This window comes from Eretmochelys imbricata, chromosome 8 (assembly GCF_965152235.1).
Source record: "Eretmochelys imbricata isolate rEreImb1 chromosome 8, rEreImb1.hap1, whole genome shotgun sequence".
Lineage (NCBI taxonomy): Eukaryota > Metazoa > Chordata > Testudines > Cheloniidae > Eretmochelys > Eretmochelys imbricata.
In genome coordinates this window covers 91,616,747-91,643,422 of record NC_135579.1, presented here as the reverse complement: position 1 = coordinate 91,643,422, position 26,676 = coordinate 91,616,747, and the positions used below count along the sequence as shown (strand labels likewise).

Sequence of the window (26,676 nt, the reverse complement as noted above, 5' to 3'; positions counted from 1 at the left end):
CAATGAATGTAATTCCATAGGTAAACACAGATTTTTTGGTGACAATCCATTTATCACTCTTTTTTGTTTCCATTTAATGGTACTCTGCAGTACATGTCCCCTTCTCACTGCATAAGCATATGTGCCTTGTTTGTACTGCATAACTAAGATTTGCCTCACTCTGAACTATTCAATAGAAACTTGTCTGACCCCATGCATTTATTTCTGAGCTTTATTCCAGACTAGTCCATGGAGCTCTCCAGAGAGCAGAGAGCTTGTGCTAATGAGTTCTCCGTACACTCTAAGGAACACTAATCCTGATTCCCCAGAAATTTTATTAGCACTTTGTGGCTTGAAAATCTATTTGACTAGAAATGTTTCTTTGGTGCAAAGCAAGCATGGCTGCAGCTTGGCTGCTGGGATTAAAGTAGGGATGGATGAAAAGCTGTAGAAAATATCCACACGGGTTGGAACCCCTCTGTTCCTAGATTTGGATAGAAATGAATAGTACATTAAATGGCTTGTCACTCACCTAGTTCCAGTTATCCAAACAATAAGCATGCCCTTTGTCCCACTTACTTTTCTATCTCATTCTGTCCTTTTTCTATACCCATGGATTGGACCTGTACTCAAAATAAAAGTATCCATTTATGATCCTCTGCTTCTCTCTGCCATCACCAAACTCAACTTTAATCTTATTGGTCCAGCCCCCTTGCTGTTCCTTTCTGCTTTCACAGTCTAATTCTTTAAAATAGTACACCCACATGAGAGGGTCTCTCAGGTAGTAGGGCTGTCCCATGGATTAGAGAGTTACTCATTAAAGCCACTGGCAGTAGCATAAAAAATACAGTCTCCCTCGCTGGATACAAATCCAGGCCTTGGGGTGGATTTATCCTAGCCTTAGCTAACAAATCCCTCAGCAGGTTGTCCCGGGGAAGAGAATCTATGATTGATGAGGTTTAAGAGTTTAGATGGGCCCACAAAATAACTCCCCACCCATCCAAAAGCATTTACGATTCCTGCCCCAACCGCTTGTGCACAGGGCCAGACTGAGAATTTTGGGGAAGTTCAGCAAGATGATTTGTGGGATACAATCCAAACGTCATTGACTCCTACCGTGAAAAAAGTGTCTGTGGGGAGAGAGGAGGTTTTGGTCCCCACCACCCCACAGCGTCCGGCTGCAGAAGTTAGAGCCCTGCAGCTGTTCCGTACGTCCCTAATTCAGACTATATATATTTGCATTTTCCCGGCTATCTTTGCAAGGCACAGGGCTAGAAACTTTTTGTTCAACATGGAAGCTGAGCACTCTTTATGTAGTCCCCAAACATGAGCCCCATAATCCATCCCTTCCACAGAAAATCCTCTGGCAGAATCCTGAGGCAGGGAAATTCCATGAAAATCCACAGATTTTTTTTCCCCAAATTCCTTCAGTGGAGTGGAAGCAAAATGTAATATGCTCCACTACAGAGGTAGTCGCATCTGGCCACCAGAATTCATGGATCTTCGGAGATCTCTGAATCTTGGGGATCTGCGGAAGGGCACAGGGTCATACATCCAGAAGCCTCTGCAGTGGGTATAGCAGGGGTGGCCAAACAGCGGCTTGTGAGCCGCATGCGGCTCTTTTACAATTGAAGTGCGGCTTGCAGAGCGCCCCACCCCTCTTCTCCCCCCATTCTCCACCTTCCAGACTTGGGTGTTGGGGAGCTCAGGGCTTCTGTTTCAGCAGGAACAGGGCTGAAGCCCTGACAGGTGCCTCCCTCAGGGCAGAAGCCGCAAACTCCAGCCGGCATGCCCCGTGGAGCTGAAGCCCTGCACCCCGGCAGGTGCACCTGGCTCTCGAACTTCTGAAGATTATCGTATGCAGCTCAAAGGATCAGTAAGTGTGGCCACCCCGGGCTATAGCCTTCTACAGCTCCCTAGCAGCATGACTGTGTTGCTTTTCCTACCTGCAGCAGCCATGGGAACACTCCTTTGAGGGGGGGATTCACCAGCACAAAAGAGGCTCGGTATCAAAACTGATGTCCCCTCTGGCTGTACTAACTCACCTGCAGAATCCCCACAGGCTGCCAGTGGAAAATGCACCATCCCTCTCATCCATCCTCACACGCAGTCCTAGAGACAAATGGAACTGTGCCATGGAGGTGTCTGTTAGCCGACGGCCAAGGATGTTTGGTGAGGTGCCAGCTATGCCCGTTTATACCATCCGTGACTTTAACCGCTAGGACGCACTGTCCCTTCGCGGCGGGCAGCCCGGGCTAGGCTGACGGATGCCCCAAGGTCCTAACCACCCGTGACTTTAACTGCTAGAGCTCAGAGCTCCTTCGCAGCGGGCAGTCAATACTGACTGACAGGTGCCCCAATGGCAGCACTAAGAGCCTCTCCACACCCGTGACTTTAACTGCTAGAGCTCAGAGCTCCTTCGCAGCGGGCAGCCAGGATTGACTGACAGGTGCCCCAAGAGTTTGCCCCGTGGAGGCGGCACAACTCAACGCTAGGCTCTTAGTACTCTCACCTAATGGCCAGGCTTTAGAGCCAAAACGGCTGAGGTTCTTTAATTGTGTTGGCTGCTTTACAGTAAACCAGAGAAAACAAGTCAGGCTTATGCACAAATGGTTACCAAAATTTATTAAGCTAGATTCTAATCATGTGGTTACAAAATTGCTAGTGCCTACTTATTTAAATGTAGAGATGTTACACACACAAACAAGTTACAAAACTGAAGCCACAGTCCCAAAGAAAGAAAACAAAGTATAGAGCTCTATTTCAAAATATGTGTACACTAAAGATAGGAGATCAGGTGTGGGTGCTTCTTACCCTCCTTGCATCTCTCGATTCCAGTGGTGCCAAGCCAGGATCGGTCACTCAATTCCGCGGAAAGACGAATAAGGGACAAGGCGTAGGGACCCTCTTAGCTGCAGAAGCCTTGGGAGGCTGTCACTTATCTGACCAGCAGATAGATAGTGAAAAGCACTCAAAAATCATGGTGCTGTAGGTCCCCTACTTATACCTCTGTACTCCTTTATTCTCTTTCTCCTTTCTTATGCCAAATTGAGGCTGGTCTGTCTGGGTGACGCCAGCTTTCGCAAGAGTAGTTTACACTTGCAAGGGAGAGAAACAATAAGTGTCGACTACTGGACATTTCTTTTATCAGGGTAAATATTTTCCCAACTAGGATGTTGGTGTGTGTGCATCACGCTAGTTAGTAGGGGCTAAAAGCCATGTCTGTCACAGGGCCTCTGCCTGCTGTGAGCTTAATCGTTGTATCTGCTCCCAGAGGCACACTGTAGCAGCACACCTGTGCTTTCACAGCTTCAAAGGCTGTGCTGGAATATATGTTAAGTGCCCTGTTCCGGCTTCCTCCTGTGTTTCCAGCAATGCTGGTCTGAGGGGGGGGGGGGGGCTGGCTGTCTGGCTACAGTGTCTGATCCCCACTTCCATGGGGCCAGGATCAGATCAGCGTCTGGGTGGTCCCCACCATAGGTGTATCTAAGAAATGTAATCTGGCCCTTTATAACTAAGTCCAGTATTGCGTGTATGACCGGGGATGATAGACCACTTTGGAGAGGAATGTGGAGTAGACAGATGCCTGAGTTTCCAGCACAGGAGCCCTGTGGATGCAGGAACTCTCCAGTCTGAAAGCCATCGAACCTATCTCTAGTTTCACTTCTTTGGTACAGATGGGCCCTCACTTCTAGAAGAACAAACCTGGGGCTATAGCATTTGATTTGCCCCACAATTACTGGTTTTATCTTTATTTTCAGGTGAACCAACACAGCATGCATAGTCACTTTTATCCTGCACTGGCTCCAGTCATCACTACCTTACAGAACTTTGTCAGCACCAAGAGGCTGTCGGCAGATGCATCTCAGAGAAATTCAGGTACAAACTAGAGAGAGATGCCAAAATCACTGTGTGTGTGTGTTATTCCTCAGAGATACGAACCTCTGTTATGCTGGTTTAAAAATAAAGTCCTGTATTAGCTGAATCTGGTTTCCTTATCCATCTCCCACAAGATTTATTCTGACATTCCAAACCCCCTGAGCAGCTTCCAGCAAATGCCATTACTTTAAAGTAAATTTCCAGAGAAATGTTTCCTTCTTCTCTAAATATAGACTTCCCATTCTCCTCCCCAGTTTCCCTAACCTGAGGTCCAGAATAGGCAAGATTCTTTCCTGTGTTAATATCACTTACCTCTATCCCTGAGAGGGCCTGAAATATTGCCATTTGTTTGCCATGCCTTCCATAATTCACTTCCATCTTTGCAACTCATTAGCAGTGTGCCGATCCCAAACTCAGGCTGAGAGAACCTTTATAACCCATAGTACCATTCTGTACTGTATGTATGTGCAATATAATATACATATAATCTGTAGAGAAAAGTACTTCTATATATTAATCAAAATCATTAATTCTTGAAAGAAACTGATACCACTGATCTTCAGAAACATATCTGATATATTTTAATTAAAGCCAACACAGTTACTGATAGGTTTCAGAGTAGCAGTTACTGAGAGATCCTTTCTAGAGACTTACCTGTCAAAACTCTGGATCTGAATACTCAAACTTTGAGGCCATTTAGCTCCAGTTTCATATTTTTTGCTTCTAGAAGTGTCCAATTCTTTCATATAATTTTAGTGCTTTTTAGCTTACGCTGTAGCTAGTTGTGTGCCACGAGGAATCTGTGCCAGCCAGACTGATTAACTTGATGTCTATTATTTACTAATACAGCACAAATTAGAAAAGGAAATCAATAGAACTTTAGCAGGCATAAACCAGACATATACAGTACCCTTTGTGGTGGGGACACTGTGATTTATGAATAATAAGCTGATCTTTAATTTAGTGCAACACACAATAGGTCTATATTCCCTAGGCCAACAAAACACTGCCATTCAATAGATTATGTGAGCAACTGCTGCGTACGGTGGATTGCACAATGGCATCTATCAAATAGAGTGATTGTATCCATGTTTATCACTTGGTGAAACAGAAATCCTGTCCTTGTCACATGATCAGCGCCCAAAAGGGCTCTGCTTCTGCTCAGTGATAACTTTGGCTAGTCAGCCAGAGACCATTGTCACCTGACAGTGTTATCTCTTAATTATGTTATCTCTTAATTACAGAAGCTAATTGTTTGTTTCTTTTTTAGTAGGAGTAGATATGGACCTGAGAACTGTGGAGATAATGAGGGTCAGTGAGTTATTTTCTGAAAGGTGTTGTCTCCAACGAAAGCTGTTAATTTTTCACTACTTTTTGGCATGCAAAATTGCATTATTATTTAATTGGTGTTGGCACTTTATGGTTTTATTTATAGCTGTATATGTGAGGTGGTGTTACTGAATTAAATATGTCCAGCCTGCCTGGGTATCTGTTTCTTTTACAGGCTTGGGACCCTATCCTGCAAACACCTGCTACCGAGCATAGTTCTCTGTACAATGAGTACAATGTGGCTGGTTATAGTAAGTCCCATAGTAATATATAAAGGACCAGGCTGTCACCTAACAGAACTGTTGTCTTGAATCACTGAGTGCAGATGGGGACTATATATAGACATACACATACTCACGCACACACACACAGAGCTATAGATTGTTACACTGTGAATGGTTATGATATGTTTCTTCCTTTTAGGGACCAAATGATGCCCTTGGTATCAGTATAGCAGGAGGGAAGGGAAGCCCATTAGGAGATGTTCCAATCTTTATCGCCATGATTCAAGCCAGTGGAGTAGCAGCACGTACCCAAAGGCTCAAAGTAAGTTGAAGGAGGACTATAGATAGCCTCCTCTGTTAGTCACTATTTTATCTGGTGCTCATTTAGAAGGGGAGTTCTCAAACATTTGTAAGTGTGGATCACTCCTGGATAGGCACTTAGACCCCCCTCCTCTCCCATTCGTGATCAGAGACAGCCTGTGCCTACTGCTGCTGAGTGCAGTACCTTCCCATGACAATTACATTGTCTATGTGAAAATGTAACATTAAGGAAGTATTTAAATGTATTTGCAACAGTCTCTTAATGCAGTCCAGTAGCTGGGAACAGAGGGGAAAGTCAGCACTACATGACCAGTCAGCTCTGCAAGGATCAAAGTCAGTTGCTTCACAGGCCATAGGTGGTCCATGGACAACAGTTGGGGCACTCCTTAGATCTTATACAAAACAAAAACTGGCAACAAGTAGCTGATTTTAAATTGAAACTGACTTTTTCAGGTGCCAAAACTAAATAAAATTACACTTTCCCTATTGCCACTTGGCTTTTATAAGGTAAATTCGAAAGACTGTTGCTATTATGTTTCAGTTTTTGATGAACTATTGTGCTGAACATCCCGCGATTAGTGGGTAGACTTTCAGGATAACTATCGTTATTAGAATGATTGCAGTCTATAAGTACCTACTAAAATTAGGTAATGGGCTCTTCAGTCTAGCAAACAAAAATATAACAAGATCCAATGGCTGGAAGTTGAAGCTAGACTAATTCAGACTGGAAATAAGATGTAAATTTTTAACAGTGAAGTATAACTAACCATTGGAACAACTTTTCAAAGTTGTGGTGGATTCTCCACCACTTGCAATTCTTAAATCAAGACTGAATGTTTTTCTAAAAGATATACGCTAGTTGAAATAACTATTTCAGGGAAATCCTACATTACTATACAGGAGGTCAGACTAGATGATCTGCTCCTGTGGGAATTCTGCATCAGAAAATTCAAAAATTCTGTGCACAATATTTTAAAATTCTACAAAATGCTGCATATTTTATTTGTCAAAGTAACACAATATAAGCATAATTATTTTGGTAATTTATTTCAAAATACCTGTCAGCAAGTATATCTGTAATAATATAAAAAAAAAAGATTCAGGATTTTTTTTTTTTGACAAAGAGATTCCTTACTGTGTAAATTAATACAGAACTTTAAGTAATTCATTTAAACTACAATACGTTTCTGTATTTACTGCACCCCTTAGAAGCAGCGTAAAGGCTTGGGGGAGTCAAGGGTAATGGAGGAGCTGAGGGAGAGAGAAGGAGCCCAGGAGTGAACCTGTAGGGTTGTTGGGTGTGGTTGGGAGAAGTATGAAACCGGTTTGGGGTGGGGGATTGTTAGGGAGTTGGGGAGCCTCCCCGTGCAGACCCTGACTGACCCCTTAGCCTCTCCCATTCATTCAGTCAGGCACATCTGCCCCTGTCCCTGTGTGCCCCTCACCCATTTACCCCCTCATCTCCCTGCATCCCTTTACCCCCTCATCCTCATGTGGCCCTGCACCCCTACCTCCTATTCAGCCCCGGCTCAATGCTGTCACCCCACTAGCTCCTGTGCCCTGCCCAATCTGTCCCCCCCACGAGCCCTTCTGAACATCAGTCTGTGCGCCCACCCTCCCAGCACACACACATCCTGTGCCTCCTACACTGGCTCTGTTTGTGTGTCTCCTCCCCACCCCCAACACACACATCCTATGCCTCCTACACTGGCTCCACAGGCAGGGTGGTGTGAAGAACACAGACGGCTGCTGTGGCAACAGCCTCTGGCGTGTGAAAGGCAGAACTGCAGCACTCCTGGGGCAGAATATATTTTATGCGCAGAAAAAAAAATTCTGCACATACGCAGTGGCGCAGAATTCCCCGAGGAGTAATGATCACAGTAACATGTCTACACTGCAGTTAAATACCTATGGCTGGCCCATGTCAGCTTGCTTGGGCTTGTGGAACTTGGGTTAAGGGGCTGTTTAATTGCAGTGTTGGCATTTGGGCTCAGGCTGGAACCTGGGCTCCGGGATCCTCCCCACTTGTGGGGTCCCAGAGCCCAGGCTCCAGCGCAAGGCTTAACATCGACACTGAAATTGAACAGCCTCTTAGCCTGAGCCCTGCAAGCCCAAGTCAGCTGACACAGGCCAGCTGTGGGTTTTAAATTGCAGTGTAGACCTATCCAAGGACCCCTTCTGGTCTTAGAAACTGAATCATAATCTATGGAAATGACCTACTTGAAAGAAGAATATATGTAATGTTTACAGGAAAGCCATGGCTCTGATCCTACAATGAGATCCACTAGCATAGACCCTTGCTTAATGGAACTCTGCAAGGGTGCTAAGGCCCGGTATATCACCAGCATATGTTTTTATTAGACTCCAAAGCTTCTATATTTACTCATTTATGAATTAATATGGATAGTGTCTGCTTTCTTATATTACAGTTAAAACACACACACGCACCCCTCTCCTTATCCGTGTACGTGGACATGCAAGTGGCCTTTCCATGTGGAATGGAAATGGTTGGTTGTTAATGTCATTCTCCTTAGTCTATTGCTTACATTTGCAAGTATGACCCCTCTTTGTTTATCTGGGCTGTTATTTTTAAGGAACGTGCATTATCCTTCCTCTGAAGAATGCTGAATGATCAGTGGAAATACAGAATTCTCACAAAAGGCATACTGTATATGAGAAGCATGAGTGTGCAGTGCCAAGTTCATAAGGAATTTTAAGCATCCTTAAATTTAATTTTCCTTAATGCTAGTAATTTTCCATTACTGTTGTACTTTTAGGTTGGAGATCGGATTGTCAGTATTAATGGGCAACCTTTGGATGGGCTGTCTCATGCTGATGCTGTTAATCTCCTAAAGAATGCTTATGGGAGCATTATCCTGCAGGTATGGTGATAAATTGAACATGCAGCTGCAATAGGGTAGATAAGTGGTGTTCAAAAAAGACTAAGCATCACTGGCACAAGACATCACAGTGCAGTGGGGTGCTTCTTGATGTGAATTATACAGGATGAAAGCAATAAATTATTATTTTCATTCAAAAGTTCTTTATTGCCACCCATACAGACTGTGAGTGTGATTATATAAAAGCATAACATGGGGAACAAAACGACTTGTTGCTACACATGATAAAGCAACAAAGCTTTTAGCTTCTAACACTTTTTTTCAAAGTAAGTTAGCTACAAACATGGAATGACTCCTTTTCTTGTGCTGCTAGGCTGGGACTGAGTTGTCCAAAGTGTTAATTTCCTTGTTCGTGAAAGTGAAAAAAACCTAAAACTCTAGTTGTGTTTGGTATAAATTATTACATCTCAATTCAATATATTAGTGTGTAGGACTGACTATCAACCAAACTACAGCACTTGGGTACACAGCTGATAAATGTGGCAATTAAGAGTAATCTTGGGAGGGAAAAAACACTATTGAAGAACGTGTAGGGTTTTTTTTTTTATTACAGCAGCCCTCTTCTATGTCTCCAATATACACAACTTGAACCTGCCAAGCGGAAAATACTGGATACAAAAATCTACAAAGAAAATTTCAAAAAGAGAGCTTGTGATAAATAGTGCAGTGACATCAAATTAATCTGTTGGGTCAGATCCTCAGATGATGTAAATCAGAGTAACTCCATTGAACTCAATGGATCTAAAGCAACTTACTCCAGTTGTGCTAGATATAAGGCTAAATACTCAACCTTGAAACTGAAAGGAAAGTGCAGTTGTTTGCTTAAGTGTTTGTAAATCAGCAGAAAGGTGGAAAGATACTGTCATTTAGTGGTCTAATTGTTCCCCACTATTATACTCACTACTGGTCTATTTTTATTTTTTATTTTTTTTACTGGGATCAAAAAAACAAACAAACCCAGCTTAATCTTTACACAAAGAAGTGGGGAAAATAAACGCCAAAGAGGAGGTTCAAAGTAGTGCTGATGCGTAAAATTACTATAAAAATTAGAAACCAAGTTTTAAAAAAAAAAACCCTCTAAAATATATTATTAATATTATGGCAAAGCAAATCGTAATAGATTTTTACGCTTCTTATTTTGTTCAACAAAGTTAAAATAAACATTTAAAACTGAGTTCAGGATTATTCAGTTTCTTCCTAGTGTTTTGGACTAGCTTGTTCTCTTTTATATTTGTTCTTGGACTGGTGACATGGTGGTAGTTGAGCTCGTTCTGCAGCTGAAGTCAATTGGAGCTACGTGGATTTACACCAACTACAGATCTTGCGTGTTAAATTCTTTTGTTTCTCATATTGTTGCTGCCAATCAGTACTGTTGTTTTGATATCCACTCAGTTCACAAATTAGAATATGAAGAAGAATGATTTAAGACCAAATGGTACTGATATTAGATGGAGTGCAAAAAATACTAGCTCATTATGTATTTTTAAAGATTAAGATTTCTAATGAAGCATATTGTCAAATATTCAGTTTTAAAAGAAAGCATTTTTGTAATATGCATTTCTTTTTAGAAAATGGTCCTAGTATACAGAAGTTGAAGTTTTTTCGTCTCATATTCACAACTGCTAGATAGCTTAGAATTTGGTTACTTTCTCTTATACATTTTGTATTTTTATTCTCAATACAATGCAGTCCTTTTCCACAATTAAAAAAAAATTGCTTTATATTTTAAAATACAATTAGACAGGTAAACAAAGTATTCAGGTATATTAGTGGAAGCTGTAAATATGATCAGGAAATGATTATATTAATGCTAAGTATTGGTACTTTTTAATACTTTTTTTATTACAACAATATAAGTGGAATAGTTCTATCAGTCTGATAATCATGACTGACATGTCATTAAGTAATTGTATTTATTATCAAGTTAGACCACCTCATGGCAAACTGCACTGAAAGGTCAGATAATTATGTTCACTGGGGTGGAAAGGCTTATTATCGGGATGCCCTGTGAAGGGTGTTAAAGGAGTTTGCAAATGGAAGATTAGGTTCTCGGGGGAACAATCATCCCTTCTTGCTGTTTTGATGCTTCAGTTTAAATTAATCTGCTTTCTGCAGGTGTAGTAATGAGATAAGAAGCTTTTTACAAGGTTGTTGAACTCTGATACATTCTTACTGCCACAGATTTGTGAATATAGATTTATTTTGCCATCGGGTTTTATTTAACAAGGAAATACGACAACTTTCCCCCCTACTGGAATATTGTTGTAAAGAAATTTATTCCAGCTCCTACCTTCTGAACTATGTGCACTTCTGCTGTTGCCCTGACCACCCCAAAGGGAATGAATTATGAGCCTGAAACCTAGAACATGAAATTCCCATTAAAACTGTGGCATTCTGGTTTTTGCTTGATGATTTTACTAAGAATCACTGTTTGATGGGTTAGGACAGGGGTTCTCAACCTTTTTCTTTGAGCCCCCCTTCCCCCCCCCCCCCCCCCAGTATTATTAACAACTCCAGGGCCAGCAGATGGGGAGCCTCAAGGCTCTGGGCTTCAGCTGCCAGGTAAGGGGGAGCTTGGGGTTTTAGCCCTGTGGGGTTCCAGGCTTCGGCCGCCAGGGAGAGGGAAGGTCTTGGGCATAGATGTACTTTGATTTCTATTTGGAGGGGGGGGCAGTGCCCTGGGGGGGAGTGCCTCCTCCACCCCGAGTCACCTCAGCAGCCCACCGAGCCTGTCTGTGTTGAGGGAGGGTGCAACCAAAAATTATAAATCTCTGTTCCCTGAGGGCTCTGCCAGCCCTGGAGCCAGCTCCACCTGCCCGGGCGGCTCTTATCGGCTGCACATGCAGTGAAAGGGGGCTGGATGCTGAGGAGCAGCTGCAGCCCCCGGGCACCAGCAGCAGGAGACGGGGAAACACCACGGACACCTGTTCCATGCCATTAGCCAGCGCAACAGCTGCCCTGCACTGTCTGGCTCCAGCTACCTGCCTCTGACCTGGCCAGGGGGCTGAGAAGCAGGTTTGCTATCTCATGGAGTCATCTGAATCACGGAGTAGAGTGTTCACCCATGGGAAGTGAAAAGCAAAAGCTGTTCACTAATGCGTGGCCTTTACTAGATAATGAAGAGAGGCATTTCTGAGCTCCACATTTTTACATGGCTCCTTTACATGGCCCACAGAAAGTAGAATATGTTGCAGGAATACAGACAGAGTCTAGAAAAGAAGGGGAAATACTTTATTGGAGACAAGGCATATAAACAGAGAAATTCAAAGAATGGATTGAGTTGAAGCCTTCTATGCTTCAGTTTGTTTCACTGAGAAAGTAAATCATCCTTGAACTTAGCTTCACCTTACGTTTCACCTTTCATGTCATTGGTTTCATCTAAAGTATTAAGTTCCTTCCTGTGTGTTCTCTACTTACACACTTTCAGGTAGAAGCAGAAAAATACAGCTCATTTATTTCTGTTTAAATATTCTGCATAATTACTAATACTAGAAAACGTTAAAAATTGTGCTTACCTTGTAGCCATAAAAATCCACTCCTTTTGAAGACGGAGGTATTGATCACTGATGAATGAATCATGGAGCATCAGCTTTAATCTGGTTATTTATTGAGTGGGTTTCTGAACTTCAAAAATCTGTCCCTTTGCCTGCCATGAGCCATGTGCTCCCCTCTGCTGCATGTATGGAGAAGCAAAAGTGAGCGTTAATTGTGGTAAAATGAGGCCATGAATAGGAATGATAGCTACGCAGCATACTCCTGTCATTGGCATGTATCTAAAGACACTCTGTCAACAGCAATTCCTTGTGTTGTAATATGAGCATCAACAGGAGCAGTGTGCCTGGCCAGACAGGGAGGGAGTTGGGGAGCAACCACTTTCCACACTCAATTTGAATGAAATGTACATGCTTGCAGCTACAAATGTTTAGAAGATTCCCAAACCACTTCATAACGGTTCCTCATTTTGTTTTCTGCAAAGAGAGAATGATCTAAAACTAACATTCTGTGGAACCAAAAATTATTCTAGAGTGGAGACGGTCACTTTGTCTTTAACTAATCCCGTTGTCCCTACATGTTGCAGGAGTCTTTTCCATGTGATTTGCAAAACTTAGGCAGCGTGTTCAAGTAATAATTAGCTATCAAATTATTTGTGCAGTGAGCAAACTTTTTAACTAACTTTAATAAAAGTTGATGTAGATTGTTTCAATTTGAATTTACTTGCTGCTATTGTTGTTGGTTGTATTTATTTGTATTATCATAGTACCAGTTATGGATGAGGATGCCATTGTTCTAGGCACTGTACGAACACAGAATAAAAAGCTAGTCCCTTCCCCAAAGACTTACTATCTAAGTGTAAGATAAGAGACAACAGATAGATACTGACAGACTAGGGAGTCTAAGGAAACAATGAAACAAAATTGGTCAGCTTGACAGGTGGTGGCTTTCAGCCCCACAGTTGTCAAGTTTTTTGTAGGCCTCACAGCAAAGTAAAGTTTTAAGAAAGGTTTTGCAGGAGAATAATTAATTTGTTTTGTGGAAGCTTGTCCGAAGCATGAGGGCAGCATGGGAGAGAACACGAAGGTGCTTGTTTGAAAATTTAACAGGTGGGGCATGGAGGCTGACATCATTGGCTGATTGGAGGCAGGAGCTGACTTTTTGATACTGAATGAGAGATGATAGGTAGGATGGGTATAGGTCATAAAGAATCTTGAAAGCAAAGAAAAATTGCTTATGCTTGGTACGATAGAGAAGAGACAACTAGAGAAGGGATGCAAAGAGGGGGTGACACAGACTAGGAAATGATCTTTGCAGCAGCAGGATCATAAATGGATATCAGCGGGTCAAAATTGCGTTTGTCAAGTCAGAGGACAGGATGTTGCAGTAATGGAGACACGAGATGATGAAAGCCTGGCCAAGAGTTTAACTGTGTGGATGGATAGGAAAAGGCCATATCTTAAAGGTGTTAGGCAGAAAGAATCTGTAAAACCTAGCCAGAATCTGGATGTGAGGCCTAGAGAGAGGTCCAAATTGAAGATGACATCCAGGATACGAGACTAAATGACAGCTGGAAAGGCAATGATGTCCATGGTGATTAAGAAAGGAGGTAGCAGGAAGGGTTGGAGGGCAAGATTAAGAGCAGTCTTTTAGCCATGTTAAGCTTGAGCTGTTAGGTCGACATGCACAAGTTGATCTCAGTGAGAGGCTGAGGTTTTAGTTCGGACAGAAGGAAACAGGTCTGTCGTAGAGAGGTGGATCTGTGAATTGTCCACATAGAGATGGTAGTTGAATTTGTGTTTGTGGGTGAGATTACCCAGATATAAGGTGTGGAGTGAGAAGGAGACGTTAGAATTTGTGGGGGCAGAAGGATTAAAATGAAGGCCAGATTTGCTCCCTCCAACGAGAAATAAACAAAAAACCCAGAGATATGGGGAAGAATGGGAAGAACAACTGAGATCTCCATTCAGTAGCTTCCAACAGATTGGTCCTTTGGAAGGTTAGGGTTATTTTGCTCTACAGGAGTAGGAGTTTCAGCCTCATGGATGCTTGTATCTCTGGGATTCACCAGTGATCAGGGTCTTCGTTTAGATAGCCTTTGCTTCGTACCCGCTCTCATGCCCCATTTGTGTCTCTTAGACCTTCCTACCAGCCCTGGGGCACCATTATGTCCCCCTGTTCCTTCATCTGCTGTTGACCCTGGAACCTGGCCTCTCTCCACCCACAATGCAGGAACGTGTACAAAACTTAATATAGTATGAAGCCATAATCTGGCCTTAAATTAGAATAAAGGTGTTGTGCTGTATCCTGGCAGAAAATTGGTGGTCCTCTTAAATTTCTCCGTGATTTGAATGTAATTTGAGTTCAATTTATAAAGGACTTAAAAGATTAATTAAATATTTTATCTGAGGTTTTGATTGTAAAAAGTAGCCATTTTTCTTAACATACTCAGTGTTTGTTTTGTAATAAGTAAAGATGATGTTTAGCAGTCTGACCCATTGCTGACATTTTCTTGCATCCCGACTTTCAGGTTGTAGCCGACACCAATATCAGTGCCATAGCCAGCCAATTAGAGAGCATGTCTGCTGGATGTAATCTTAACTCCCCTACTCTTGATGGTCATTCTGAAGATCCAGAGTAAGTATGCACTCTTTGATGTGGGAGTATTCTAGTTCAGAGTACTGCCTAAAGGATACTCAAACATTTCCCTTCCCCTCGCACAGGCATGGACAGTGTATTTGCTCTCTTCTCTTGTCGTTTCTTTTTCAACTAATTTTTCAGCACCTTTAAAATGCTCATTATTGTTCTCTACTGGCAAGGATTGGAACCATACCTGCCTTCATCTGGTAATTCAAATGTGAATCTTCATGCTTTTGTTTTTGATAGATTTCCAAAAAGCACATCTCCGTAGATTTTCCAGTTGATGTGTTTTGCAGCTTCCTCTTTGAAATGAGTTATGACAATTGCAATTCAAAATAATCCACCATCTCGGGGATTAAAGAAGAAGAGGTTTTCAGAAAGCGGAGGGTTGATTTAAATGTTCCAAAATGTGCAACAAAATTATTTTTCTTTGTTCCTTGACTCTTTTTCCCCTTAATAACATAAAGGAATATTACAGATACAGATCAATAACATCTAATCATAGATATCTAAATTACAGATGTTCTGCAAATTGCACTTATTACATAAACTCACCAAAATTTAGAGATAGAAGACCTGCAAAGATCATTTAGTCTATCCCTGTACCACACAGCATTGTTCTCAACCATATGTTCTCTAGTGCTTTCTCCAGTTTTAAGTATTCCAACCTATTGAGCTCCCAACCCTTTCCTTGGGAGACTATTCTGTGGTAGAGCTCGCTGTCTGATCATTTTTCGTGATATTCAGATTAATTTCTTTTCACCCTACGATATAACTAAGATTATGTTGCAGACATTTAGCCATGCTATACATGTTTAGCTCTTTCAACCTTTCCTCGGTCCTTCCAATCTTTCCTTTATCATTTTGTGCTCCTTTTGCCCTTCTTTTTTGCTGTTTGATTTTTATTTCTTTATTTTAAGAAACTGAGGACAGTTTGGGGACATAGTAACATTTTGTGAACACAGACTACAAGTGGGATGCTAGAAAACCTCATGCTGCACTAAAGCTGAAGTGTATCACTACTCTACAAGATTAATTAAGTTCTAGTAAATAAATTACCTACATGGACTCAAATAGGCTATTTCCACAAATACAAAGCTGCTAGTTTCTTTAGAAGTGGGTTTCAGGAAGGGAAAAACATTTGCACAGCAAGAAATGTGGTAGACTAGCATTTGCATGCATTTTGCTGAGCTTGAAGATATTCATTTATATTAAAGAGATTCCATCTTCCATTAGCTTTTTCATTGTATTGTTCCTTTAGTCAATAATAATAATGCTTAGCGCTAACTGGAAAAACAAAAACAAAAATCACAAATATTATCTCAAATTGTTGCATGAATAACATCCATGCCTCTCTTGTGTTCTCTTTCCATGAATGTACATCCAGCCAATGTGAACTCTCACAAATATTTGAAAAAAGGGAGTTTTCACTTGAAGTTAAGCAGTTGTGGGAACTATTTTAAGCTTGCAAGTGCTAATATTTGCATTGAGTGCTTGTGCACTTCTCCAGTCAAAGAGCACGAATCAGATTGATTTGACCAACTTAGATTAGCAAAAAATCAAATACTCTCAGTCCATAAAGTTTTAAAAAAAAAAAGTCAGATACAGAAAAAAATATTGAATATTTTTCCAAACTGTGAATCAGTCTAAGAAACTGGCTTCTCAGACATTAAGCAAGTGGAAAAACTAAATCCATCAAATAAATTTTTCATTGTAAACTATTTATTCAGCTCCACTATTTACAGTGTGTGTTATGTCTGTAAATTACCTTGTGCTCATGAACTAATAATGCTTCAAAACACCAGTGAGAGAGAGAAGAATATCCCGTTTTTCATATGGGGAAACTGAGATCTGAATGATTATGGCCCCAGTACTGCATGTTGCTCCAGGTTGGTAGACTTCTGAACCTGCACGGAGTAACTTTAGAAATTGGGGCCTTTGTGACTCTTTGGTCCATGCTATAAGGCTGTGATAGATCTGAAATTAGAACTCAGGAATTTCTGGCTTCCGGTGTTATGTTCTGTCCACTAGAAACATTGCCTCTGAAGTCAGATGATAATGTTATGTTGCTATGAAATGATGTTGCAAATTCACTTCTCCTAAACTGGGACAGAAGATGGACCTGTCAGGGAGCAAATCGTATTTAAAAACACATAGCAACTGTGTGGGCCTTACTCCTGAATCACAATCTGCTATTGGGGGATAATGTGCTTTTGTTGAATCCTATTAAAATAAGTATATACAAAGTGAAGTCAATGGGACTCTACTTGGGTTCACGGGTCCATGCTAGTGCATTCCAACATGGGATCAGAGCCATGGTATGTGAAATTTATGAAAAACAGTTAAAAGGAAAATGGTTGTCCATTTGAATCTATTTGAAAGTCTGAATCTATTTGAAAGTGTTCCTTCTACAAAAAGACACACACTGGATATATATTGTTCTTCTAAGTGGTATTCATTGTTTTTTCAGGGCTCCTCAGCCTAAGATTATTGCTTTGGAGAAAGGTTCTGATGGCCTGGGTTTTAGTATTGTGGGGGGATATGGAAGTCCCCATGGAGACCTGCCCATTTATGTCAAGACTATATTTGCCAAGGTATCTTTTTTTTTTTTTTCCTTTTTGCATATATCTTTTAAAAAAACCCTACCGTTAGGAACAGATAACAAGTCTAATGCAAAAGAATTGTGTCCAATTTGTCTGGGTATGCGTGATTTGATCATCACTGCCTGGACCCAAAGCTCACTGTCAGCTAGCAAGGATGAGGGAAAAGCTGCTGTTTCATTATACTGACATGTGGAAAGAGAGACCTCATCTGAGCAAATACATGTTACTTCATGTATTTGGGAAACGTCTTTAAAATAGTCTGTATAAGGCATTATTTATCTGTAGGTCTCAAAGTGCTGTGCACAAGTGTATAAGTAGCATTTTACATTGGGGAAACAGTTGCAGAGAGGTTAAATATCTTGCTAAGGTCACAAAGTTAGTTGCAAAGCCAGAAGTAAAACTCAGGTCTCTGTGGTCAGCCGCTCCCTCACGTCCACGTTGTGGCCAACTTGGATGAGAAAAGACTCTCTGAAAGAGGAAGATGCTGTCAGCCTGATTCTCCATTGCCCTGCATGTTGTGAGGTCACTTACACCAGTGCAAACTGGGTATAAAATGCTACCACATCACAACAGTAGAGTTTCACACTTTGCACTGGTGTAGATGACTTCACAAGGGGCAGGGTGATGGGGAATCAGGCCCTATGGCTTTATTAATTTTTAACTTCCCTGTTTCCCCTTGGGAAGTGCTCACCACCACCACAGCCTCCCCCTTCTCTCCTTTTTTAACTTTCAAAGGTGTAGTTTCAAAAGCTCTGAAAGTGGCTGTGGGGGTTTTACCTCCTGTGCTCTGCTCTCGTTCAAGAGGATGATTCCTGCCTGCAGCATGACAGTCTTGCTTTCTTGCAGCTAAGGTGTAAACGTGGACCGAACCACAGAATTTGCATCGGGTTTCAAGCTTCCCTAAAGATATGGCATGCATGAATCCAAGATCTTGGTTTGGCCTATCGTAAAAATAGGGACTAGCCATGAAGTGCAGATCCCCATCCTAATTTCCCCATCACTCACTGGTGTAAAGATCTGGAATTCTGGCTCAATTCAATTCTAGCCCTATTGAATTCGGAATGGGTAACAGAAAGATGTGTTAGCATAAAGTCACTTTTATGGTACAGTCTCAAAGAGAGAGACCAAACAGAAAAAATGGTAGGGGACTGATGTAAGGCTGCATAAATATCTAGGGAGTTCCGCAAACATCTCAGGCCAGTGATTTTGTAGAGTATTCCAGGCACTTAGAATTGCTTTTCTCTTCAGTGAATCCAAACTTCAATAGAAGAAAAGACTTTGGGACTAGTACTTACATTTCAGAATGCCTTTTTGTCTTTCCCTTCAAATAACCTCTTGCATAGACTCTCTAGGCATGTTTCTAATCACTGGTTTGCTTTATACTGATTCCAAGGCCCATCAGATGCAGCCCAGATGGAGAGCAGACTGCCTTTATAAGCTTTTGGCACAAGGCCTGGGGTTTAGTGTCATTTTCCTGTCCTAAAGCCATCAATGCATTCACGAACCTTGATGCATCCTTGATGCATCCACGAACTACTGCACAATAATAATAATAATGCATCCTGCCTTTTATGTCGTTGGGAGCCTTATGCCTTCGGCAATACATTTAGTTGTTTTAGTGGAACATCTTACAGTGTTTTGCTCTGTTTTATGTAACTTTACCTACGTTTTTTTGGAGGGAAAATAAAGTCCACCCTTGGCACTGAGCAAAAAATAAATAAATAAAACTAAAAGCTTCCAGGTTTCTATAAATACTTTTCTCTTTGATCTTAAATACCAGTTCAGATGCTTGGGTTAGGATTCTTCCCAATAAGCAGATGAACACAGAACAGTAAAGGCCTGGCTTTCATTTGCATGGTGGTCCTGCTAGACTACTTTTGGCAGTGTAAAAGGGCTTTAAAGTGAGTGTGTAGAACGGGGCCATTGTGTAAATGAGAATCGGGATCTGTAACTTTGAGTTGCGTCCCACTCATATAAGAGTCAAGCCATCTCTCAGCTTTCAGCTGTTTCTCTCTCCAGCAGACAAAAAACCCTCACCCTAGGAGGGTGCTGCTGGAGGAGAGCAGGCCTCTAAGGCGAAACAAGCCTTGTGGCACACACCCTGTGCAGCTAGCCTAACAGCACACACAAGGCCCTCATCCAGTGGCCCACCTCCTTATCCCAGCAAGGAAACCAGGGCCAAGTGGGGCCATGCTCCAACTCAGCCACGCATTGCTAGACCCTTCTACCTAAGGGGTGGCTCAGACTCAGAAGTGGTGAGTGGCAAGGGTCTCCCTGCAGAGAGCCATGACAAGATAGAAAGTCCTACAAAGGTCCCACTGTCCTTCAAAGGACTCTGCCCCGTTAAAGGAGAAGGGGTTCAGAAGCTCCCAGCCAGATTACTACACTGAGGACTGCAATGGCTCTAGCCACCAGACTAAGGAAGAAAGGAAGTGTACAGCCCTGCTGCTTCAAAGACTTGACCCTTTCCTTGAAGAGGAACAGATGTCCCAGAAAAGGGCACAAACAGAGCAGCAAATCCCCTGTGCCCTCCCATCCACTTGCATCAAGTCTCTGCCAAATACCATCAGCATTTACCAGCACGATACTGAGTCATGGCTGCAGGAAAGAGTTGAGGTTTAAAATTGGTAACAAAGAGAATTGATGTTATTGAGCAGTGTCATGCTGTATTTTTTAAAAATAATTTAGAAGTAAGTCATATCAAATTGTTTGGTCATTTTTGTTGTTTGCAGGGAGCAGCTGCAGATGATGGCAGATTGAAGCGTGGCGATCAGATTTTAGCAGTTAATGGAGAAGCTTTGGAAGGTGTTACTCATGAGCAAGCTGTAGCTATTCTGAAATGCCAGAAAGGATCTGTAACATTAACAGTGTTATCATGAATCTCATTGCACCGTGGAGATGAATGCAATTATTTTAAAACATCGTAGAGCTGCTTTAATAATGTTCAGTCCTGAGTGAGATGAAAAACAAACTCCAGATAAGATTAATATATTCTAATCCTATTGTCTGTATGGCTAGCATACATCTGTGGTTTCATTTAGTCTTATAAATGAAGCTTATTGGTCAGTAATTTTTCTACTTCTTTAATATCTTGTGGCTTCTGTTTCCTCTCAACAAGGTTAACTTAGAAAACTTCAATAAACTGTGTGTGTTCTACTTCAGTTAAACATCAGTTTATCCCCGTCAGTAGGAAATCCCTGTTACAATTGCTGAAACTGAAAATTAACGCTCACACGCAAAAGAGAATTTAGATCATCATCTGATCTCATCTGATGAGCAGAAATAAATGCTAAGTGACTTGTCATCTCACTCATGATTTACTTATGCTAATTGTCCTTTCAAGTATGCCAAAAAACATTAACAACATAATTAAATTACCACTGTTCCAAGTGATGAAATATCTGATTCTCCTCTGGGAAAGTGTTTGTGCTCTGCACAGTAAGTTTGACAGTCAAATGCTAACTTTTCATATTTATCTCTCTGGATAGGTCCAGGCCAGTTAGTGAGGATTATTGTGATGAATCAATTTTCAGCCTTTAACATTAAAAACAAAAACAAAACAAAAAATGGGGGAGGGGCCCGTTTTTTCAGGTCTCTTAAAGTTTCCATGACAGTCTTTTAAGATCTTTATGTGGCATGAGCAAGATGTCTTATTCTGTTCTAATTAATTTTTTATAGAAAAAGAAATGTTCTGAAATGACCAAGATGCTCAGTACATGCATTTGTAATTGTGCTGAATTGCAGTACTAGTGTCCACAGTTAGACTTAAAAAGGCCAAAGTTTGCCTCCATAATGTGGTATTTTAATTCAGTTAATGTGAAAGCTCGTAAGCTGTGACCTAGTGCTGAGGGCTAAATGAAGACAGACTGAACCATTTTGCAAGTTTCCAGAAGTCTGCATGGTGTCAGCTGGCATGGGAAAGGGACCTTCACTTATCAGAAACAACCACCCATCCAGTATCCTATGCTTCAGATTGCTAGAACCTAGTTTTGTAAAATGCCACGAAGAGATTTAGCAAGTGAACATGTAAAGCAAATAAGTGGTAATGCAAGTCCATGCAGTTTAATCTTTCTGACTTTGTGGAAACCGGTGGCTTGCAGAAAGCACCTCAGTATGTTGTAGGGCTAAGAGGACTAATTTTTAATGATGATGATGGTACAGCAAGGAAAAGTACTGAAATCGGCAGCTGATTTAATTATCAATTGTGTGAGAGACCTTTCTATCGGTAAATGAAACCAGGCTTCTTTTCAAAATCCTATAATTACTGTTCTTCAGTATGTTTTAGCTAAAATGTGATATTCTCCTGACTGTATAAAGAAAAGTATATTGAAGTGAGGTTACAAGTGATAAAGTAGTAAGCATAGAAGAGATGATGAGCTCTTATTAAAAATGTTGTTTTCCTTGTCTCATTTAAAAATTATCTCTAAATATAACAAATCACAAAGTGCATTAACTTGTTGGAATATTTTGTGGGTATTCCATAAATAGTGCCTGAAAGAGACTTATGTTTTAAAATGGATTTCATTTCCATTGTGCTGGTTGATTTATTAATATGAAGTGTTAGTGGAATCTTGTTTATAGATGCACATCAAATGTCCAGAGGTATCGAATTGAAGAACTTTTAACTACCCACCTTTGGTTGCCAGAACATTCAAGTATGTCGAAGCTAAATGCACCTACGTAAACCTTTTTAGATGCACCTTGTTAAAATAATTTTTCAAGGTTATGACCAAAATCTAATGACTATTCTGATCAAATAACCATTACATGCATACTTGAAAATATTGCAGCATTGGTCTATTAAATTTTACATGGCCATTTGTCATCTCTTATGCACATATGGTTGATATAAAGAATATAGAATTTATGGGCTGAGATTTTGCACTTCTCATTGTTCAGATTTGAGATAATATTATTGCTTCTTGTAACTTGCACTTTTTCTGTGTGCTGAGTATGTTACTGCCAAAAATTGCATTGCAACTAATTGATAAACCAGTGAACATGTGGGGAAGGCAAGTACAGTATTTAAAGGACCAATTCTAGAATTAAATTTCAATTACACTTGTCTGGGTCGAGGTGTTCTGGTTTGTTAAAATTATTATCTACTTCTGTGCAAGGGAAAAAACCAATGAAACTTACTGATAGTATGTTTATGTATATCAGTCAAACAAGATGTTTTATTATTTCCAAAGATTCTAAATAAAATTCAGTTACTAAGAAGTTGTGCATTCTTTTTTCTTTTTTTTGGTACTTTTAAAGAATTTCGCTTCTAGTCCATATTAAATTTTATCCCAGGGTGTAATGTTTGCTATTGACAGTAATGAGCCTCACTTACTTTCCAGTAGGGGTATGAACATCTGTACCTATGGGACTGATCAGAGAATGTTTTGACAAGCAGCTGAGTCCATCCCTCCCAGCCAATCAGATTGCTTTTGGAGTGAAACTTTGGGAGTGAGCTATCTTGTGCACATCCATACTCCTTGAAAACACTAATTCCTCTGATGCAAACTATTCTAGGGTGTTAAGCAATTAGTTTTAAGCAGGGAAGCACCAACAAAGCAATCAGGTTGGGAATACTGGGATCCAGAGTACTTAACAGAGTTGGGAGGGAGGGAAGTGTGAATGGGGAACAGGTTGGCCATTGTGGCAGGATATGTCAGAGGTCAAAGTGGTTGCTCAGCAGAAGAGCAAGTTTGGCTGGAGGAAGCCTGGTTGCAGGAATTTTGCAAAAGCTTTTGGTGATACTGTTCCCCACAGCCCCAAACCAATCCGAGGTCTTCTCCAAAAGACCCATGGCTGTAGACTGAAGATCCTCATTTGTCATGGCTTTTATTTTCATAAAGGTCATGGTTTATTCACAGTTCCCTCTATAGCTTCCCCAGGCAGCCAGAGGAGTTGTAGGAGGAATGGTAAATAATCTGTGATCTGTGTGACACAACCAGGGGCAGTCAGTAATTCTATTTATACTTTCTAGACTAACATCACATAGAAAAGGGCAAGAGACTGACTCTGTATTATAAATAAATGCTGGAATTCTCCCTTCTATTTCTATCACCCCAGTCCAGGGCAGCTTGAGCTATGTCCTTGCCAGGCCCCAAAGGAGCAAAAGATCTTGGGCTCTGTCACCTTTGTAGTTGTCAATGCCTCTCTGACCCCACAGCTCAGTATAAAACGATGTTCTTGCAACCACACACTCAGGACACTAGTTTAAGATCTACTTCCAGACACTAGGTTAACAGGGAATAATAAAAGGATTGTGTCAAATTATACTTCTACTTGAGGAAGAGCTGTAATGCCACTAAATACCTCGTAATTAATCAAATGGTGATTACCACCATGGAAGTGTGACATATAGAGCCTGAGGTAGTATGATTATGCTGAGATGGAGCAGTTAATATACCTTTGCCTGAAAGGACTGGAATGAATTAATTTAACATTACACATGTATAAAACATTCGTTTTTACAGTTGCACTGAGCACTGGTGTATAATTCCATTATCATCTTTCTCCACAGTTTCACACTTCATATCCCTAATTTAGCTGCATTTATACTCTATTTAAAACACAGTCTTATTGTTTTCCTTCTCCGTTATGAACATTTTGTTCTCTGATATTATGGACAATCCTGTGATATCCAGATCATTTAAGAGAAAGACACACAAGACCTTTTCAGTGTATTGTAATGCTCTAAGCTTAAAAGGAACAAGGATCTTTTTCACGGTCTTAGACCTTTTTTAAACACACAAGTTCTACCGCTCTAAGTATACTGGTATATTAACAACTCTTTGATAATGCCTAGGAGCCCCAGTTATGGACCAGGACCCCTTTGAACTAGGCATTATGCAAACACAGAATAAAAAGATAGTCTCTGCCCCAAAAAACTTACAATCTAAATAGTTGCAGCAGTATGAGCCATAGTGTACTACTATAAAAGTGCTTAGTGTCAGTATAGTTTATTCCCATGCAGGGAGGCACATTTATTATCAATACAATTGCCTCCACATGCAGGGTTTTATTGGTACAACTATATTGGTTAAAAAAAATCACACATCCCTCCAAAATAGTTACACCAATAAAAATGTGTGTGTAAACCCGTACAACTCATCTAGGGTGCATTAGATAGAATAAAATATATACACACACACACACACAGATACCAGATTATTTCTTTACACAGAAACTGTATTTCTTATCAGAGCTGGGGTCACTTACATAGTCTCCTCAGCAAACTGCCACAGGGTGGAGCTGGAGAAGATCATTCTCATACAGACTTATGATTCCTTCCTCCCTCTTCCCTCCCCCCGCCAGGTTCCAAAAGGAAATTAACTCTTTTGTTTGCTCTGTGAATGAGAGTCATCCTTCCAATCCTGCAAAACTCTCTCTTAGTATCTTAGATTTCCTTTACTGCAGTTTGAGATGTACTGTGTGAAAGGGTGTTTGTTGGAAATAAATGATAGCATGACAATGTGAAGCCCAAACGTTCTTTTGACATTGTGGGAAATCCTCCTTGCAGGGTGCTAGCTTGAACTATATAACGTAAGTGGCAAATGGCAAGATCCTTTAATAAAGGCAATAAATGTTAGAAATCACAAACATAAAGTCACCCCTCTGGCCAGTCAGAGCAGATGATGGGTCTTTGCAGGTTGGTTTCCTGCTGAAAGAGAATCAATTACATGGAGTCTGGGTATTTTCTAACTGTAACTCAGTTCTTTACAATCTGTGAACAGAGATGTTCACAAACATCCCAGAGGCATCCCCCTCTTTCTAAAATGTCATCCCAAACAGTGATGGCACAAGCAGACTAAACAATTGCTTCGGGTTCCACGCAGCTCAAGATGGCCCTGATTTAGTATTACAGTACCTGCAAAATGCTGCTGTTCTTATTGAACATGGACTTTTTAACGAGTGTATTAGTGTGTGTTGCATTGGCATACTTTTTTGTTTTGTGGGAAATAATGCAATTAGTATTTTTAAGGGTGGGGTGAGGAGCAAAAGGAACCCCCCAAAATATTCCCGCTTAGGATCCCTAATGGTCTACCAGTGCCTCTGATCCCAAACACCTAGGAGCAACTCTGCCTGAGAATTAAGTGTAGTTAGAGAGATTAAGGCAGAGAGCAAACTCCCACTGCTTGCAACAGCTCCTCTTAAAAAGAAATAAAAATAAAAAAAATGCATTGTATCACAAAGCAACAATGCAGCTTCCAAGCAGCGTGAACGCTGCTCACACAGGAAAAGGAACTTGTAAGACTAACAGCACTATCTGGTGAGGCCTTGCCATAGTAGCAGTGAGCATACAGACAAAAGGCAATGCACATTCTGAATGAATATTTATGGGGTTTGGCCTGTGGCCTACTGAGGACCCACGTCTGACCATGATCTTTGCCATGATGGTTATGGAATGAGGATTCTGGTAACACGAGAGGGAAAAGCAAACGCTCATGTAGCTGACCTGTCAGATCTGACACGATCCCTGTGGCTGCATGGAGCATGTGTCGCTTAAAATGCCACCACAGTGATGTGGGAACCTGGTGCCCGTATGGCCAACACTCCTGATTTTTGCAGGAGTCAGGGAAGGGGTTTGGGCTGGGGCCGGAGCCAGCCTCTAAATAATGCCCAGAGTGCCAGCCCATAGAGAATTTGAACCCTCTGGTTGGCTGTCTGCCCCACTTGCCTGCCTCCTGAGACAGAATGACCAATCAGTGCTGCAGCAGGCAGAGCTCCATCTCTACCTCTCTTCCTCCCCTTCCTACCCCCTCTTGCCCCAAGCAACCTGAAGCCATTCTCACAGGAGAGGAGCAGGGAGCTGAAAAGCCCAGCCGCTTAGGATGGATCTCACTCCTTCTCCTCTCCTGTGAGCAAAGGGTACAGAGATCTCTGACCCTCTCTGGTTCCTGCCTGCAGCCCGGCCTGGGAAGGTGAAGAGCCCTGGAGCTGCACCGCCCAGGCCTTGGGGAGGGGGTGAAGAACCACAGGAGGAGCAGAGGTGAGACTGGGGGGTTATTTGGGAGAATGGGCAGCACTGATCTCGCTCTCTCTCGCATGCATGCACAGTGGGATGACCAGAGGGAGGTCAAAAGACAGACAACCCCCTTCTCTCCCCCCTTTCCCCCGCAATACGACCTTTTTCTTTTCCCTTTTTCTTGATTTTGAATCTCTGGAGGTTGGCAGTGCTGTGGTTCTCTTCTCACATCCACTGAGTAGAGCTGCTGTGTGTCCAGTTTTCAATGCCCGGTTGAAAAGGGACCGGGGCGGCTCTGGTCAGCAACGGTGACCGGGCCGTTAACAGTCCAGTTGGCAGTGCTGCGGGTT

General features: G+C 41.5%; 1 protein-coding gene across 3 annotated transcripts in view; it reads left to right on the top strand.

Annotated features, from left to right (window-relative positions):
* The window catches only part of PATJ (PATJ crumbs cell polarity complex component), a 216,242-nt gene extending 193,655 nt beyond the window's left edge, over positions 1 to 22,587 (top strand). For 2 of the 3 annotated variants that reach the window (XM_077824426.1, XM_077824425.1), the window contains exons 32-38: positions 3,741 to 3,858; positions 5,129 to 5,169; positions 5,611 to 5,733; positions 8,510 to 8,614; positions 14,655 to 14,761; positions 17,235 to 17,358; positions 20,100 to 22,587. In XM_077824426.1, the coding sequence (XP_077680552.1) occupies positions 3,741 to 3,858; positions 5,129 to 5,169; positions 5,611 to 5,733; positions 8,510 to 8,614; positions 14,655 to 14,761; positions 17,235 to 17,358; positions 20,100 to 20,246 (765 nt within the window). In that variant the 3' untranslated portion in view covers positions 20,247 to 22,587. The remainder of the gene's footprint in view (positions 1 to 3,740; positions 3,859 to 5,128; positions 5,170 to 5,610; positions 5,734 to 8,509; positions 8,615 to 14,654; positions 14,762 to 17,234; positions 17,359 to 20,099) is intronic. The other variant, XM_077824427.1, reaches the window with a different exon arrangement.
* Positions 22,588 to 26,676: the final 4,089 nt, after the last annotated feature.